At 44.1% G+C, this 20,064-nt stretch overlaps 1 protein-coding gene across 9 annotated transcripts in view; it reads right to left on the reverse strand.

The window, feature by feature from the left end:
* Positions 1-6,787: 6,787 nt before the first annotated feature.
* HOXB3 (homeobox B3) overlaps positions 6,788-20,064 on the reverse strand; it is an 88,317-nt gene continuing 75,040 nt past the window's right edge. For all 9 annotated transcript variants that reach the window (XM_082197345.1, XM_082197339.1, XM_082197342.1 and 6 more), the window contains 2 exons: positions 16,921-17,521; positions 6,788-10,981 (listed from right to left, as the gene is read on the reverse strand). In XM_082197345.1, coding sequence (XP_082053471.1) covers positions 10,209-10,981; positions 16,921-17,395 — 1,248 coding nt within the window. In that variant the 5' untranslated portion in view covers positions 17,396-17,521 and the 3' untranslated portion in view covers positions 6,788-10,208. The remainder of the gene's footprint in view (positions 10,982-16,920; positions 17,522-20,064) is intronic.

Genomic DNA, 20,064 nt, shown 5'->3' on the forward strand with positions numbered 1-20,064 from the left:
GGGATAAATTGCAGCCAATCCTGGTCATGTGACCTGGCTCGCCCAATAGCAGGGCCAGCCCGGTTGAAAACAGAAAGTATTTTTATTTAATAGCTAATAATAATAACAATAATAACAACAACAATAACAACAATAAAAATAAAAAATTATGAGAATAAAAATAATGGCAGCTTACCTATCCTTGGGAGAATGCCACTGATTTTCCCCCTTTTGCTAACAAATGCTAAGTGAGTGTTAAGGAAGATATTGCGAAAGGGCTGAGGAGGCAACTGTGGGGTTGATGGTGGTGGTTACAGTTTGCCTTATTGCCTCGCCTCTGTCTGGTTGATTGAATCGCTGATTTTAGCTCAGTCCAGGAGGGAGGAATTAGAAAAGAAGAGACAGACACCAGGGATGAACTAAAAATCACCCAAGTAGAAGCCGAAAACTTATAATTTACAACCAGCCCAACACTGAAACCCAAGGAAAGAAAAACGAGTGGATTAGCAAACTCAAATCTGTTTGGATTTGCATATATATATAACATATTATAAACACTGCTGGAGAATATCAGGTTAGTGTGAAAGGATGTTGGAAAGAGTTATTTCTAGAAGCTGTCCTCTTCTAAAACCTAAGAGGGCAGTTGGGATTGAATAGGCGATAGTGGAAACAGTTGTTAATGAGTTTATTAGTCCAAAGTTTTCTTTAAAAGTAGGGGGGAACCTAATGTATCTGCCCACCCCGGCTCAGTTATATGCACCCAGAGACCATAAACTCAAGGAGTTAATTTTTTTAAAAAAGTTAATAATATATAATCAGTCCTTTAAAAAAAAAAAGTTCCACGCAAACTGTGAGAGTAAAAGAGCAGAGAGTGAGGGGGAGAGAAAGAAACGATCAATCTTTCTCCACCAAAGACTTCTGACAGCCCGGGCTTCGCTAAGGTCCTAAAGAATTTGGACGTTCATCAGAATTCCTAAGTGAAGATTTATTCATAGATTTGGGCCTGCTCGGTAAAGGTACAAAATCAGAAAGTTTGGAGTCTGGAAGGGGGAAAGTTGAAAGAGTGAGAAAGAGATAAAAACGAATCAAAAGGGAATTCTGAAAACCTTAGAATGCTTCTTTGAGGTTGTTTATTCAAGCTACATTTATCTCCTTCCACAGACTTTCTAGAAAGTAAGGCTAAGAAACTACACTGAGGAGTGAAGAAAAAGCTTGGCAACTTTTGTCAGCTCAAACATCTGTGTGGGTGGCATTGTACAAAAACCCTAAATCTGGAAGAAATTGAGGTTTAGGAAATGTGAGAACACCCCCAAAATCTATGCATGCAGATTCATGAAGTGCTCTGAAATTTACTGTAGTAGTACTACTATGAGTCCTAGTTCTATCTGTTTTTGTTACAAACATTTGAGAACTGTGTTATCTGCTGCAATCAAGAAAGTAACATTAAGAAGGTGCTGGAAAATATATTATTTAAAAAAAACATGTTTTGATGTGATTTGGTGGTGGGAATATGGATGATGTGCATTTTTTTTTGTTTCTGCTTTTCTCCCCATGCCCATTCCTTGCAAGATTTTGTGTAAAATGTGTGCAGTCAGGCTCATCCTATCACAGATTCTGCTGCTAGTAAAATAGTATGTTCCTATCTGAAGCATGCACAACCTTTCAGAGTAGTTTTATAACTTTTTAAATCCATAGTTCTCCCTAACACTCAAAGGAAGAGAATAATAGTGTTCTAATACGTTTTACCAACATCTGCAAAACTTTTGAAAGATTTTATTTTGTTCCATAATCTTAAAAAAGTGTAGAGTGCAGATGATTTAAAATGGAGTGGACCACTTTTATTAGCTTACAAGGAGATTGGGGTGTGGTGAGAGAATATGGGGAAAAACGGAGACAGGTTGTTTGAAATGCAATTACTTTTAAATGCTTGAGTTAAGCATACACAACCCACCACTGGAATTCTACTTTCTGTTCCATTTCCCAGGCCAAGAGCATCAGATTTCCACAGGAAATCCATCTGACTAATCAGATTTCACTTGGCTGCATTTGCACTGCCAATCCTTCAATGCTGTCAATTGCTGACATCAGTTAAATGCCCTGAATGCTTCGGTCCATATGGGCTTCACCCACAGCATCACAGCGTCATGGGTTTTGTAGTCTTGCAGCTTTCTAAATGGACTGCAGACTACACGCACAAATGTTTCAGACATAGACATATAGATGGATTGGTACCATGTGGTTAAAATACCACAAGCACTTGCCCTTTGCACGTGTCAGTTTTGTGAATGAGAACAAACATGGTTTGGATTGAAGGGTTTATCGTGAGGGTTTGTTTTTTAAGGAATGCACAAATATTGCAAGTGTAGTGATGACTTGGCTGCAAAAATTCATATACAGATGGGTACAGCATTGCTTTTGGAATGGCAATTCTAGTGTGTGTCCCCTCTCACACACATATTATTGACTCTGTTTTAATAGTCAAGTTTTGAGGTGAATCCTGGTGTATTCTTTTTCAGTGGAACCCAGAATCCATCTGAAGAACATATCAGGAAAAAAATGTAGAAGAGTGCATGTGTGGGAGGGGATATTTCAAACTGCAGATGTATTGCTGTGACATGACCTTACCTATGCATTCCCAAAAGCAGAGGCCTATTAGAACCTGGTGATAAATTAAACCTCAATTAAACTGGAGGTATTGGAACTTCATCTTGCAATCCTATACCACTGACCTGGGTATAAGCCACATTTAACTCATGGGACTTACTTCTGAGTAGAAATGTATAGGACTGCACTGCTAAAGAGCTATTTCCAATGTGTGTATGTTTTTAAGAGGCTTCCTGATTTGATACATTCCCTAGTCAAGCGTGCCATGAGAACATGTGTCTCTCCCAAGCAATAGACTTTTGAGAAACGAAAACAAACCTCGTACTTACAGCGTATTAAAGCCAAATCAATTTGATTTTAGTGGAATTCCCTTTATTTGGTGGTAGTAGCAGCACTACAACAAAACAAAAATGAGTGCTGTTACTTCTTTAAATTTATTTATGGAGATAGTGTGCAAGGAACTGGGCTCTTTGGCTGGCACTACACAAACTTATTTTAAAACTATTTGAGGAAACCTTTTCACACAGGACTGAATAACAAAGATGCCAATATTTTGGCTCAGTTATATCATCCATAAAATCACATTCAGGGGAATGGGAGGAGGAGGCAGCATTACATTCTTGACTATTGTTGTTTGATCAGGTCCCAATCAAAGTTTCCACGCTCTTATGCTTTTAAATTATAGCATCAGATAATATTAAATTACTTATTGCATGGATGAACATAACCCAGCTACAGTCATGGACACAGGGGAAAGAGTGTTTCAGATTTTTTTCTAACTAAACTGTTATTTATTATTGGCTCAAGGCTAAAATTATCAGTTGAAACTTAATATACGAAACCAAACATAAAACAAAATTAAAATAATCTTTCTTACAAAGCCCTCTGGCCTGAAGTTCTTGCCTGTCCGTGGATTCAGTCTACCCATTAACTAAATGTAGGGCTACAGACCAACAATAGTTGTATGGAAGGAGAATATTCATTACACATGTGTTGTAATCCACACCCTCCCTTTCTCTAAGGTGGTCCTATTAAAGTTGATGGAACTGCTTGGGGTTTTGTTAGTTGGCATTTGTAAACACAATGAAACTCACCTATGGCATACTACCACAGCAACTTACACCAGATAACCATGGACATAGAACAGTATCCAATCATGTAGAAACAATTATTTCTCAACCCAGAAGCAGTTACTCTAATGTAATCCTATAGACCTCAGTGAATAGTTTAGACACTGCATCCAGAAATCTTCAGGTCTGTGACCTGATTAATATACTTTGTACTCTGGGTCTAGTCTTAAACAGCATCTGTAACATGCACTATAAAGAGCAAACATGACAGCAGCCACTGGTGAAGTGCTTTCCCCTATAAGGGATCCACGCATAGCCCATCACATATAACTATGCTTACCATGTGAGTTACCCTGTTGAGATGTAAAGCGAATGTTCCAGCAACTGATGCTAATTCTACACATAAAACAGCCAACTAACATGGCAGGTGCATTTATATGTGATGGAACACATGGCCAAGGATAGTCCTGTGGGGAAGGGCCATAGCTCAGTGGCAGAGCATCTGCCTTGCATGCAGAACCTCCCTGGTTCAATCCCCAGCATATCCAGGTGGGGACATCTGGCTGAAACCCTAGAGAGCCACTGCCACTCAATATAGACAATACTGAGCTAGATGGAACAAGGGGTTGACTCAGAATAAAGTAGGTTCCTTTGTACTTATGACCACCGTAGCATCTATTTTGACCCTAGGTAAAGCTGAACTTGGGACGTGGGTGGCAGTGGGTTAAACCACTGAGCCTAGGACTTGCTGATCAGAAGGTCGGTGGCTCGAATCCCCGCGACGGGGTTAGCTCCCGTTTCTCGGTCCCTGCTCCTGCCAACCTAGCAGTTCGAAAGCACGTCAAAGTGCAAGTAGATAAATAGGTACTGCTCTGGCGGGAAGGTAAACGGCGTTTCCGTGTGCTGCTCTGGTTCGCCAGAAGTGGCTTAGTCATGCTGGCCACATGACCCGGAAGCTGTACGCCGGTTCCCTCGGCCCATAAAGCGAGATGAGCACCGCAACCCCAGAGTCGGCCATGACTGGACCTACTGGTCAGGGGTCCCTTTACCTTTAAAGCTGAACTATGCAAACAATTTGGTTCCTTCCCACAATGTCCCTTCCCACAAGCAGCTTGCAGAAGTGGCTAGAAGTGCTGACAAGGAGCCATGGTGATAATCCACTCCATATGATTCCAAATTACAGAAATGACCTCTGTATCTTAAAGTTAGGATACATGGAAAACATCTCACCACCGCAATAGGAACATATGTATCAGGGCTATGACCATGACTGATGGGACCATGGCTTAGTGGTAGGGGCTTCATATTCCTTCCATAATCCCTGACATTGTGAACTAACAGTATTTCAGATGGCAGAACTGGAAAAAGGCCTCTCACAAGGTTTGGAGAGGTGCTACCAGTCAGGAAGCCCATACTGTGCTGGATAGTCTGTGTAATATATATATCCTGCACAAACCTGGTACCACTTTGATAAAACAGGATATGAAAAATCCACAAAATCCAATTTATGTCAATATGCAATTATATCCTAGGGCAGGGATAAGGTACCTGTGGCCTTCCAAATGTTGTGGACTGACAGGAGTTAGCATGTGTGATGGTCAGGGCTGATGGGAACTGTAGTCCAACAGTATTAGGAGGACCACAAGTTCCCCATTATACCAGAGCTGCAAATGTATATCACAGAAGCACCAAAATGGTCAGTACCATCTATTAGACCAGCAACCTTCTGTGCCTAAAGAATTTATCTGCACTTGGGTTTCTGGTATAAGTATAACGCTGCATAGATAGGTCAACCCAAATCCTCAGTAACTGGAGGTCATAGGCCTTGAATAAGTCCCCCTAATTTCTGAATCCCCCATATTGTCTGTATTGCATTTCACTTCCGAGTCTCCACATCACAAACCCAACTCCAGGGGTTCCAGAAATGAGCGTGCTTCCTCACTCCCCAACCGGGCAGAGTAGAGTCAGGAATCGATCCTCCTTCCTCTTATACAAAGGAAGCCTCCCTTAAGCAAATGGCAAAGGCTCATTCAAGGTGGGGAGGCAGAAAGAACGTGAGGGCACCAGGGGAGTGAGTGACTTTCCTTCTGTACAGCACCGAGCACAGTGTTTTGCATGGAATAAAGGAGGAGTGGTGGTGGTGGTGGGAGCTGCCGGAGAAGGAGCAGCAACAGGGCTGGTCGTCGTAGCAGTAGGAGTAGATAGCAGACCTTCTTCGCAGTCAGAGAATGGCGGAATCTCTTCCCAAGCCCTGTCCCGAGCTCTCTCTTCCACAAAGCTCTCGTTTCGACCTGAATCGCTCTTACAGGCACATAAACGTGACGCTCTAATTTGACAGGCCGTTTACATTCGGTTTCCAACATCATAAAAGTTTTATGGAAACGCGCTGCTTGTAAAAATAAGTTTTCTTAAGGGTTGAGAGCATAAAATACAAATTAGCAGAGCCTTTATCTTATCTCTGCCGCTGTGGCACGTTCCCCTCCCCCCTCGCTTTCCACGGCTGCTGCAGCATCTGCCTTGAACTCCTTTCTTGTTTTATTTAGCGATTTAATTTCACGATAGGTCCCCCCCCCCCGCACACACACACACTCCCGCTCTTAATTTCAGCCAGATACCCCCGCGAGTGCCTTTTGTTATGATTAATCATTTTCCTTTGTTTTCATTTTAGGCCCAATGGCTGTTTAGTCTGGACGGCACGTGATCGGACCTCTTTGTATCCACAAAAGATGAGGGGTAATTTTAATTGGCGTGAGACTATTTAGAACAAGATTTTCAAAGTGGAAGGGAAAACAGGGCGGGGGGGGGGGAGAGAGAGAGAGAGAGACAAGGCGGAGATTGGGGGAGCTGGAGAAGAAATGAACCCCCTAGCGATTAACTTTTTAAGTAAACACAATCATCTAGGAAAAAGTGCTCGGATTTTATAAGCTGTAAAAATAAAGCAGCGACAGACATAACCTAAGGGAGAAGCGGGAGAGAAGGAAATAGATAAATGTCTTTCTCGTTAATGTCTGAAAAAAATAGAAATGAAACGTGTTGTTCTTTTTTCCACCCCCCTCCCCTATCTGACAGCTCCAAAGCTTTTTCTTCTTCTTCTTCTGCCTGTTTTCAAACCCGACCAATGGAACAAGAGCCAATTAAGAACAGAAAGTTTATTCAAGAATTGTTCAACAGACAACCCTTAAGGAAATAAATAAAGTTATCTACTGTAAAGAACAAAGAAAGATGTTTCAAAAAAGAGGAGGAGGGCGTGGTGGTGGAGGAGGAAGAGGAGAAAGGAAGGAAGGGTTTAGCTAGTTCTTCTAACTGAGGACTATACAATTACAGCCTGGCTCGGATTTCATGCCTCCAGTAGAACTAAACACATTATTTTAAGTACGAAGGTAACTACTGGCTTTTCCCTAAATTACAATAACTAAAAAAAGAAAGAGAAAAGGAAAAAACTGGTTGTACAATGACAAGGAAAAAACACCATATTCCTTTATAACAAGTAAATACTAAAAAAAAGTACATATTTTTCTTATAAATACATAAATGTTGGGGATAAATAATACAAAACCAACAAAAGGGAAAAAATAGTTTAAAACTGGCTATAACCAATAAATATATAATATATATATATTTATATATATGAATGTTCACCGGAACACGCGCACACACCCCATTGAAAGACGTCTCCAATGGGTGTCCTTCAAAAAGTTGGTATATATACCCATTAAAATGTAAACTCTAAGTGCAAGAGGGATGCCAGGCCAAAGAGGAAGCGCCAGGAAACACGCCCCCTCCCCAAAGGGCCATTTCCTTCCGCTTCCGTTTGGAGGACATAACAGTTTCTGCTCAAATATACCCTGTTTTCACGTTCAAGAAAAGAGACGCAAAGGAACGCAAGACGCCTTAGAGGTGAGGCTCCCCCGACCCATAGCGAACCCCAAAGAAACGGGGGGAGGCCACCACTTCTTAAGGGAGGAAGGTCTCTATTTTTTTCCCTTCATCATGTCGCCCCCTTGTACATTTTGCACAAAAAACCCTGTTTTCTTTTTTAAGCCCAGTTTTGCTGTATAAATTAGTCTGCAAAAGGGCACCTCGCTTTCCTCTCTCTCCCCCTCCCCCAGCCCTTGTCGGAGGTAGTGGGGATTCAAGGAGAGGAGCATAGGTAGCCCTAAAGAATTGACAAGGGTGGTGTTTTTAGATAATGGGGCTGTAGGGTGGGCGGAGGAAAGGGGTAATGGGGGAGGAGAGCCAGCTTAGGAGGGAAAATTCAACAGTTTGTATGTGGTGGAGATGAGTAGGGACTGGAAGACTTCAGGAAGGCCGTTTCCCACTTAACGTCTTAGACTTTTTCTTTTCAAAGAAACCCTTTTGCGGTTAGCTGTGGGGTGGGGGGCGGAAGCTACTTCTTTTAAGACGAATTGGTGTATTCACGATCTGCTACGACCACAATTTGTTGTGCATGTTGTATGCTTGCTTTTTTTTACCCTTAAAAAAAAGAAGTAAAGAAATTAAACTATCTGTGTCGTTTGATTCTTCCATTCCTCCCCGACCCCCGCAAAATAAATAAATAAAAATCAGCCCCATTTTTTCTACATTCAAAATATTTGTGTCGAAACCCCAGGACCAAAATTAGTTGAAAATGCAAATTGAGAATGGATGTATTGACTTCAGGAATTGTCCGTTTATTTGTCAGGTTTTGAAAAGTGTATTGCAAGTGGGGGTTAAATTCACTGGTGAGCGCCCCCCCCGCAAGTTCATTGCTCAATATCAACTGGCCTTGCTGTCTGATATCTATGTATCTAAATGTGTACCTAATTGTCTCTACAACATCTACTTAGTAGCCTAAGATTGTAGATAAATGCATTTCTCTCTCCCCCCATGGGTTTTTATTACAATTTGTGGTGCAATCCTACATACGCCTACTCAGAATTCCCAGTGAATTCAATGAGATTTACTTCCAGGTAAGCATATACTGTATAAGAGAGCAGCCTGAATGGTGTTTAGATCTGGGAAGAGTATTCTTATGGACACAATGCCAAACAGAAGCAGAAAGTCTGTGAGTTCTATTTCCATGATCTTCAGCAGCATTCCGCCTCCATTGTGTCCATCAACTCCAATGCTTTCAATAAGTGTTGTTGCCAAAGCAAGCGCTTTGAGGACTGACATCTGTAGGATAATCTTGAGCAACCTATTTTAATCAGTTTCATCTGTATTAAAGGAAAGGAGCTACATCAATTTATACCAATAAATTATTCTGCCGGCTTTTTAATGGTCTGCCTAGGGCATATACACAAGGCCACACATTTTTCATTGGGAGTAACTGGCAGTGACAACATTTGGTATCGTCACTCCACCCACCCATGATCCTGAAAGGGGGAGGGGGAGGCGAGTTCTTTGCCACCCGGGTAGTTACACACCAAAGGGTGGTTTCAAGAGGTGGGCTTGGAGCCCTGGTTTTGTGGCATGCAGGACTCAGTCTTGGGGTTGCTCTGCGGGGGGTGGTGTGGTGTGAAAGTTTGCTACTGTTGCTTGGCTACAAGCCTTATAAACACACACACACACAACCATAAATGCTCTAGCTTGGAAGTCTCGCTGGTCTCAGTGGAATGTCTTTCCAACTGAGGATGCTTAAAATGTAGATTTACTTGGGAGCAGTAAGAGTAATTCCACAGTAAAAGAACTAGGTGGGCAAGCTACACCACTTCAAACCGCATATGGGGAATTGCATTTTAAAATGCTCCGTCATTTAAGATAGATACACTCCCTGTATGTAGAAATCTAGCACGTCAGGAATATGTGCTAGTTCACTGCAGGCAGGGTTTTGTTTTAAACTTTTTTTGGGGGGGCAGGAGCATTTAATAAAAATGATCCACCCCCCCTGCAGTTTGAAAAGCTACTGTCCAGAACCCTGCCACTTCAGTCTGCCCACTGAAAAAAGAAGATTCCTCCCTGAGAAACCTCGCTGAGTTCACAACATTCGATTTAAGTGATGGCCATCAGCTGGACTTAATTGAAACTAGGGTCCTTTAATGCCCAGTCAAGGGATCTGCTCCCCCCCCACTTTCCCTCCTTTTTAACACGAGATCTCACATTCGAAAGTTTCCAAGGACTTTGTGCTGTATGTGCAGAGTGCATTTTGTCCCACCCCCTGGAAACACAAGCCACTCCTCCACGCACCCCAGTTCTGAGGATGGGATTGGCCGAAAGGTTCCCAAATCAAATGACGTGACCGGCAGGCGAGCTGCTTAGCTCCCTGCCCCTAGGAAGCCAACACCCCGCCCCCCCCCATTAACACCGACTCCCGCCTGCTCCTCTTGTGGGGCGTGGGGGACAATAGTAGGCTGGGGCAGAAGGAAGGAAGAGGCATAAGGTAACCCTTCCGATTTGCAGGGCGCATCTAAAGCGTTTCCTAAAGGGTTTCAACACAAATACTTTTTGTCTGTTTGTTCCTTTAAGAGAGAGAGAGCGAAAGCTCACCAACACAACCAACAAACCGATCCAACCCACCCCCGCCACGTCCTAGTTGTCTGTTAACTCCCACCCCCCACCCGATCCGGCCCCTCCTCATCACAGATGGGTCAGTTTGGGCGCCTCTTGGATTCTACCCTGAGTCGAAGCGTGGTGGGTGGAAAGGTCTGTGTAAGTCGGGTGGGACTCGCAAGGTCCATGGTGCTGGTTGGAGCCCATTTGAGGGGGGCCCCCGTTGTACTCCATGCTGGCTGGCTGGTGATGCTGGAGGGGGTTCAGCCCGTAAAGCGACGGGGCGGAGTTGGGCATGGAGTCCACGTAGTTCCCGCCCACGTACACGGGGCTGCCTTGCATATTGGGGGGCCCGTATCCGCCTCCCCCGTTACCCTGTAAGACGTGCGGGTCGTACTCCGGCGGCGCCGTGTTGGCGTACTTCTGTTGGGTGGGGCAGCTTTTGATGGGGTTTTGGTAGGCAGTGGGCATGGCGTAGGCATTCTGGTGGGGTTTGCTGAAGGAGGGCGGAGACGGGGCGTCGTAGTTCGAGGTCATGGGGTGCAGGGCGCCCAGGAAGCCCGCCGAGGACTGCATGGCTTGCGGGGGGCTCCCCGTCGGGGATGGGCCCCCGGAAGAGGAGCCCAAACCTTTCGACTTCTGATCCTTCTTGTACTTCATTCTCCGGTTCTGGAACCAGATCTTGATCTGCCTCTCGCTGAGGTTCAACAAGTTCGCCATCTCCACCCGTCGGGGCCGGCACAGGTATCGGTTGAAATGGAATTCCTTCTCCAGCTCGACGAGCTGGGCGCTGGTGTAGGCCGTGCGGGCTCTCTTGGAAGCCGAGTTGCCCGGAGGGCTTTTCTCGCCGCTGCAGCTTTCTGGAGAGGAGGTCGGGAAATGAAATCAGAGATAATTACTTACATGCAGAAAATTGAATGCACAGGCCTCTTAATAAATCCTCCAACAGGCGAGAAGACTTTCAGCCTCCCCTCCTCCTTCCATTTCCCCCACTCCATAATCATGTCATTTATTAAGAGTTCTGTTCTCCAAAGCTGCCCCCTCGCTTTATGAAAATTTGATCATGTCATGCAGAAAAGGAATCCGAGGCTATTTATTTGGGAGTCGATTATTTTGAAGCAGACCCTTTCAAAGGAAATTACGCCTGGCAAGTGGGCAGTGTTTGGAAAGCAAAATTAATCAGGCGCTCCTGTACACAGGCCTGCAGTGTCAGTGTCCTTGTTATTCTGTGTGATTTAAGCAAGCCCACAAAAGCACATGCGTCCTTCTACATACGTGTGTAAGGCGCAAATGTCAGTATATGCTTGCCAATGAGCTTCTCTATCTTTCTGACTCACATGCTATGCTCAATCTAGTGGGCAGGTCTCTTGTGCAAGCTTTCTTTCACTGCAATGGAGGTCTGTGAACTGCCTGCTGGGTTGTGCTCCATGTGTTCCTACAACCAAAACTGAAATTTGGAACCTCTTTCCTACGCCAAATATTGGATAAATAACAGAGTGCCTCTGAGCATGTGCAGAGGGCCTTTTCCCATCACTAACTAAAACCAACATCAGAGATGGGGGGGGGTGAGGTAAAAGCTTTCAGGGGCAGGATTCATCTTTTTCACACAGACCAGAATCCCAATACATGTCCTTTTTAAAAGGGAAACGCATTCCTGGGAGGGGGGAGTTTTGCATCTGATTCCAGTGCTGTGGATTGCAGCCTAGCTGAAGGAAGTAAAATTGAGTGTAAATCAGTGGAGCACAGGCCTAGTTCAATGTAGTGGTAGAGTCTTGATGTAATGCAACTACATCAAGTTTTGCAACTGCAGACTGCAGTTTGGAGTGCCATTTATGTTTAATTGCCTTCAAGGAAACTCACTACAGTGGTGCCTCGGGTTAAGAACTTAATTCGGTCTGGAGGTCCGTTCTTAACCTGGAACTGTTCTTAACCTGAGGTACCACTTTAGCTGATGGGGCCTCCCACTGCTGCCGTGCTGCTGTCGCACGATTTCTGTTCTCATCCTGAGGCAAGGTTCTTAACCCGAGGTACTATTTCTGGGTTAGCGGAGTCTGTAACCTGAAGCGTCTGTAACCTGAAGCATCTGTAACCCGAGGTACCACTGTACAGGAAAAAAATGTGTTGAAGGTTCTAGCCCATTCTGCCCATTACTATGCTAGTTCTTGGCATGCATGAAGATTATGTAAGCAAGCAGTTGCAAAAAAATGAACAAAACTCGCCCATTTTCTGAAGTAGGGCAGTCCATTTTACTACCTCAGAAGTACCACCTCATTCTACTGCATGTGTACTTTTCAACTTTTTTGAGAGAGAATTGCATATAAGAAAAATATACCCAAAGATGTCTGTATCTGTTATTTATATGTGTGTGTGCCTGTACCTCTGAGATATATCTACATGCATGTATTGTGGTTCATTGCTCATTTAGCAACTTAGGTCTGTACAGTGGTACCTCAGGTTACATACACTTCAGGTTACAGACTCCGCTAACCCAGAAATAGTGCTTCAGGTTAAGAACTTTGCTTCAGGATGAGAACAGAAATCATGCTCCGGTGGCGCGGCGGCAGCAGGAGGCCCCATTAGCTAAAGTGGTGCTTCGGGTTAAGAACAGTTTCAGGTTAAGAACGGACCTCTAGAACGAATTAAGTACTTAACCCGAGGTACCACTGTACTGACTACATGATGTTTGTGACATTCACAGGACTATAAATGTGGGATGCATTATTACTAGAGCAGTCAAGTGCAACATTTCCCTGTTGCCTAGAATGGACTCACAGGGGAATGTGGCTCCAGACAGGGAGGACTTCCTGTCATACCTGCTCTGGAGCTTCCTACCCCTGTGTGTGACCAGGTAGATGAGCGTGACCCTAGCTGACCAGATAAAAGGGCTGGTCACACAACCATCTCTCTTTTGGACTCTTACTTTCTTACTCTTGGACTCTCACTCTCCTGGCTCTTAGCCAGTGCATGACTCAAATGTCACATAGGATGTAGTCCACAAGCAGAAAGTCTGAGATGTAGCTCAGACTTCTTTTTACTGTAACCACAAGATAAAACCTGCCTTCAGATTACTTCTGTGAACTGGATGTGAGTAAAACTTTATTCTTACTTTTAAAGAAGACTGTGTTGTGTTGTAATTATTTTAAGAGGGAAATAAAGGGGACACATACCAGAAACAAGCCACACTTGACAATCCAGACTGGATTGCTTAATTAAAGGATTCTAACAAATCATCAACTGGTTTGTAATACGTTGCAAAGGGAATGTGTTCTGCTGTTTACTCACTAGCATGAGTGAGGAGGGATAATATCGAAACAATATATCCTCTCCTACCTTCCTTAACATTTCTGCAGTAAAGAATGCTAACCACTTTTTAAACATTGAGGGATATGTTTTATAAGTGGCAGAAAGATTCTTCTATCATTTACAGTGGTACCTCGGGTTACAGACGCTTCAGGTTGCAGACTCCGCTGACTCAGAAATAGTACCTCGGGTTAAGAACTTTGCTTCAGCATGAGAACAGAAATCGTGTGGCGGCAGCAGGAGACCCCATTAGCTAAAGTGGTACCGCAGGTTAAGAACACTTTCAGGTTAAGAACGGACCTCCAGAACGAATTAAGTTCTTAACCTGAGGTACCACTGTACTTGGAAGGGGAACAGTAGAAGCTGGGAGAAATTCGTGTGTTCATCATCCAGTGATTGCAACATGGTGTATGAAACAATCTTTGTAGATCAGAAGCTGGGATTTCATATAATCTCATCAAACGTATTTCCTTAAGAAATGCGTTTTCACATTCAGGAGTAAGGCATGCAGTGATGTGTTATCAACTGGTGTGCATGCATGTGGGAATCAGTGAAACTTCAAATGCATTGTGATTTTAAAGAAAGTGGGCTGGATCCACACAAAGTTAGTTGCACGTAGAATGCAATCCTAACCTTGCCTACTCAGAAGAAAACCCTATTGAATTAAATGGGGCTTACTCCCAGGTAAGTGGGGTTAGTATTGCAGTCTTAGTTCTCATTGAAATCAATGGGAGAAGGTACTCACAACTTACCAAGCTCTTATTGATTTCCATAAGAAATGGGGCACTTACTTAGAACTCCTGAGCGCTTGTCTGTTTCTAGGTAAGTGCATTTCACAGTCAGAAACATCACTTATTTGCTTTGGATTGTCCTGTTTATCATTGGCAACTTGTCTAAGGCAGATCAGCTTCAGAATGCTTGATATCTGCTTGTCTCCTTAAATGCTTTTTCCTCCCACACAGATGATACAGGCAAAGTTCATCAGCCCCAGAGCCACAGTATAAGATTTACTCATGAATAAAAAGAGGTTGAATAAAAAGAGGTTTGCAAACTATGTCACAACCAAAACAATATAGCTTCTTTGTAGGCCCAAATTATACTTCAAATTGGCTGCAGCCTTAATTCAGGCACTAATCCAGTTCTGTGCATTTTGTGCAATGGCAACACTTTATTTTATACAAATTGTGCACACAAATTGCATGGTACACACTGCACACATTTCACTACTAGAGCATGTTATGCACAGAAACTTTGCATGGAAAACTGGTTAAGATAGTCCAAGAAAACAAATCCTTTTCACTCAGGAAGAACAGTCCTGGTGGACTGTGTAGTCCATCATTCTCTTCTCACAGTTGTGGGATATCTAAAATAAGGCAGTCAAAACCAACAACTTCTGATTGCTAGAAAGGCACACACACAGAGGAAGTTGGATCTCAAAGTCTACAGGAAATTCTCCCTGTGAGAGCCACTCCCACTGTGTCCAGCCAGGTAAAGGGGCACAGCCTTCTCTCTCTCTGATCTCTGCTATCTGATCTCTTCCCTTTGATGCTTCATCAGTGACTAGGGAAGTAAGACATGTGCTGAGTCTGAGTCACAGCTCAGACTCCAAGTCTAATCTAAACTATAATATATGTCTGTAGCTACATTTTAAGCCTGCCTCAAGACTGCTACTGTGAAACTGAGTGAGTAAATCTATCTTTACTTATAAGAAGACTGTTTTGCATGTTTATTGTTTTAAGAAGAAGAAAGGGGGGGGGGGAAATAACAGGAAATCCAGTCTGCAGTAAAGCATCCTGAATTACTTAAATTAAAAGGCTAAAGCTAGCTTCCTTATTTTTTGCTGACAAAGGGATGTACTCTGCCAAACTCACAAAGGATAATATCTAAGAAATATATCCTTTTTTATTTTTCATACTCATCCCTACAACAGTGGCCAGTCAGATTCCTGTAGGGAACCCACAAGCAGGACAAATGAATCAATTCCCAAATAAGAGCCATATCCTAAGTTTGCTTAGAAGTAGGTTCCACTGAAGTCACTCACACTTCTTTCCAAGTTAATATCCTTAGAATTCTGACATATATATCCTAAGGATGGCATCCAGAGTCATGTAGCTGTTTTGTCCTATATAAAACCTGCTGTCTTTAATACGTCTTTCATCAAAATATCAAGAGAGACAGGAAAAAAAGCCATTTTGCCTGAGTATGGTATAACAGTAGCCTTTAGCACTGCAACAAATCAGTTACTCTCTGGCTGGTATTAGTGAGCATCCATGCTAAGCCAATGAGATATAAAATGGAGTACATCACACTTCTTGGGCTTTGATGAAAACACATTTTGTCAGGGATAAAAACCAGGCATTGAGCCAATGACAGCCAGATTTTGCAAGGGACCGAGAGTAGGATGGCAGAGTCCTGAGGTGATGGAGCAGACTGCAACACTTCAGAATGCAAGCCAGGGATCAGCCTTTAGGTCAACAGCAACAACAACAACAACAACGACAACTCATTGCAAGGAAGAAAGGAAGGCTAGAACCTTTCTCCTCCACCTGCTTTTAGTTTCTGGGCAGTTTTAAAAAGATAAGCACAGAAAACCTTCCAAAATGTTCCTCCCACCTGTAGCCCAAAGTGGCACAACTCTATCTCACCACATCTCCCTGCTGCATATGTAGACTAGCCTTGAGTTCAGCAACTGGCATCCATGCGAGCCAATTTCATCTGGCATAAAAGCAGAGTGCTTTCGACCACAGCCTGGTTATCACTGTCACTTGGGTCAGACACTGTGTGTGGTGGTGGTGAGACTAGCCCAGACTGGCTTTGATATCCAGTTGACCCCCAAAGCCATGACCTTCTTTGAGAGACTGGAGACCCAATGCAACTTTCTGAGCTATGGACGCATGTAGGCAAAGTAAGTCTCCCTATCTCCTTTCTTTGCTCTTTTGCCTTCCTTGCACACTCCAGAAGCCCATTTTTCATACCATCAACACCTTAATCTACAGCTCCTCCTATTGCCTGCCACCCTCACCCCATCCAGTCTAAGCCTTGAGGCCACTCCCCACTTGTACATCAACCTCCGGTTCAGGGTCTTTAGCAGGCCTAGCACCACTTTTTGGAGCCACCAATGTCTTGCTCGTCCTCTAGGTCTTAACCTACCCCTGGCTCTTCATATGTCAAGCAGGGACCTTTGCATAATCCCTGCCTTGGCAGTGGCTCACAGTAACCCATTGGGAGCCTGCCATTATTATTGTTGTTATTTTGTGGCTCTTTGTACAGCAGCAGTTAGCTGATGTTGGACTCAGAGCCCCTCTCCTTCCAATGGGCCTTGCCCTTTGGGTTGCATGCATTAACATATCCTTTCAGCACCCCCACCCCCATCTTCCTCTAGATAGGAAGCTTTGGACACCGGCCTCCTTCCCCGTTCAGCCTGGCCCCACTGTGCCCCTGCACCTGTGTGCGTGTGTGTCTTATGCACATTGATGGTGGATATTCCAAAAGCAGATACCTGCGCTGGGGGAGCTGTTTTTCTGCTTGGAGTTTTGCCTCGACTCTTTCATCCAGGGGAAAATCTGTTTGGCGAGAGCGGCGTTACTAGAGCCCAGGCTGGCTTTGCTGGGGGCGCTTTTGACCCCCCCAGGCTGGCTGTGGTTATTGCTGCTGCCGCCCCCGTTGCTGCTGCTGCTGTTGCTGTTGGTGGCGGTGATAGGATTGGGGGGTGGCGAGACGGGCGGGGGCGGGTGGTGCTCCTGAGGCAGGCTGGGGCGCATGCAGCTCCCGTTCAGGTCTTTCGTTTTGGCCAGAGGGGAGGCGTTGCCGAGGGACTGGAGGGTGCAAGCCGGCCTCTGGTAGTCGTGGTTCTCCACGTGAGCCGCAGGCTGGAAGGGCTGCGGCGGAGGGCCCTCGTAGCCGAACCCATTGGCTCCCTGGTAGGAGTAGCCCCCGAAGAGCGTGGAGGTGTCGTAGTAGGTCGTTTTCTGCATGGCTGGGGCTCCCCGAGGTTCTCGCGCGCTGCTACCAGGCTCTGGCTGACCCCCTCATGGAAGGACATTGGCACCCCCAAGGTCACGTGGTGAGGAGGCCTTCCCCGGTGTCTTTTGCAAGCTGACCTGAAAGGTTAGAAAGGCACACACAATAATACGGCACGGCCTATGAATCCATCTTGGTCATTGAAAAGCCTCGTGACATGAATAGCTCGGGCTGCTGCGCGCGAGGGGAGCGGATAGCAGATGCTGCCTGGGCGCTCCTGGGCGCGCCTCTCGGCGAGCCCCTTCTCCCCTGGAGCAGCCTCGCCAACTATTCCAGGACAAAACACAGAGAAGGGGAAAGGGGCTCCTCAGGCCCGCTTGGATCACTAAAACCGACCCCTGAGCAGTATTGCCCTTTTGTTCTTTCCAATTGGGTTGGTATTGTTCAAGAACCATTGCTGAGATAGCGATAGAAATCTTCCAACGGGGGGAGAGAGGATTTCTTATAGGCCATTCAATCTAACTCTCTAAGGTGTGCACATAGGTGCCTGCCTGCATACATAACATTGTCAATATCCACACACACACATTAATACAGGAAGAAGTCGACCACCCCCACTCGTAAGAAAGCAATAGAGTCTTGGCTTTCTCCACGCGAATCTCAAGCCCGTCAATTTCCGTGAGCGAAACCTCCAAAAAAGGGGCCCGAGCAGAAATAAAACCCAGCTGGGAAGTAAAAGTCCCATAGGGGCTGACTCCCAGATAAGCAAAGTGCAAGTTTGAGATGTGAAGTCACTTGGTAGATCCATACTGGATAGGTTTCTTCTGTACCGGTGGTATCATTTTTATATCTATCCACACACACAAACACATTGTATGCATGCAATTATCAAGTTCTTCTAAGCTGAATTCGTGTTATAATTTAATATTCTCCTGCTATGATTCCCACCCCAACAAGGAACCTCAGAAAAATAATATAAAGTGTACAAGTCTAGATTGTGTAAGAGGATTTTTTAAAAAATCACTGTTACCTTAAAATTGATCAGGATCCATGTTTTTAAATCAATATTTTAATGTTAAACATAAAACTGAACTCAGCTTCTGACATTCCGCCATATGGTCCACTTGCAGCATAAGGCTAGACATGTTTACTCGGTAGTAAGTCCCAGTGTGCTCAAGGGGGCTTACTCCCAGGAAAGTGTAAATATAGGACTGCCGCGTTAGTGCGCTGAATTTAGAGAGATGTGATGGCTGGGAACGTTGTCAGATTTAGAGACCTGTGCTGAATTCTTTGATGTTGGCGCTTTTGATACTGTTTTCCATGTTGTTTTTGCAACTCTCGTTACAGTTTGGAAACAGGCTCTAGAATCCACTCTACCCTGCAAGCCCTTAACAAATCTGGTTTAGTTGCGACTCCCAAGGTGCTAGTCCTATATATATATATATATATATATATATATATATATATATATATCTCAATCAGCTTCCTTCTATGGCTTCTCATCCTTTCTTTAAACAAAATAAAACACAACCCAGTTTTGCCACCAGGCCATTTGGTTATTTTCTTTCCCTTTAACTTTTATGTTTGGTTTGTCGTCCCTTTATTTAGTGGTGGGAGGAGGAAATTCCTTCCTCAAAAAGGGAAAAAAAGGATGTATCCTTCTAAGGAAACATTAATTTTCTCCATGTTGGAAGGGCACAAAAAGGCTAGAATTATTTAATGGGTCAAATAATAAATCAATAGAGAAAGCACACACACGGAAGGATGAAAAAGAGAGAATCCTGTTTCACTGTATTCTGTATTTCATTTCAAATGCCTTTTTTCCCAGTGAGCTACAATCTATTATACTCCCCTACAGAATGAAAAATAATACTGTAACCCAATATTGGTCAATTCTGACCATAAGAACGCACACACAACAGGAGCAACCTTCCCCCCTGACTTCCCTACATCTATGCACTTCTAAACCTAAATATAATTCAGACCTCATACCACATGCCCCACCTCCTCCTCCACGAACCTCCTCCTCCTCCTCTTCAGTTTATGCCTGTATAAATTCTGCAGTTTACAGAACAGCAACTCTAAAAGTCTGTGTTGTGATCCTTTCGTATTTTCCATGGATTAGATACAACCGTTGCCTTCTAGAAGCAGGCTGTTAAAATATTTGCTATGTATTAACTGGAAAGAATGATAGAGTTGCTGTCTTATTTCAGCTGTTCCTTAGCAGACATAAACACTCGAGTACTCTCATGGCAATAGATTGATTAAAAATAAAGAAGAAACGCAATAATCATTAATTCGATATTAAAAGACTGGGTTCGCTGAAACTGACTAAGCGGTTCAGCCATAACGATAATTTTACTAGGCCTCGCTGGTTTGTTTTGGATTTCTTGGGACCTCTGGAAGGCCTACGAGAAGGTGGAGGCAAATGTCTTCTTCTTTTAAAGGAAGAATTAAACAGTGCATTAAAAATTAATCCCCATTCTACTCTTCTCGAAAAGGAATCCAAAGTGGTCTGAGCGTTCAGTAGCGAAGATTTTTTCGCCCCTTTTGTATCTCATCTTTCAACACGTCCCAAATGTCGGTCATTTATCTTAGTCGGAGACGGGTGGAATCGTAAATGATTTACTCCAAGGAATTGTTGCTGTAGTTGTTGGGATGTGCGTGTGTTTTAAAAAGCACC

The sequence above is a fragment of the Podarcis vaucheri genome, assembly GCF_965113315.1.
Source record: "Podarcis vaucheri genome assembly, chromosome: 13".
NCBI classification, from domain to species: Eukaryota; Metazoa; Chordata; class Lepidosauria; order Squamata; family Lacertidae; genus Podarcis; species Podarcis vaucheri.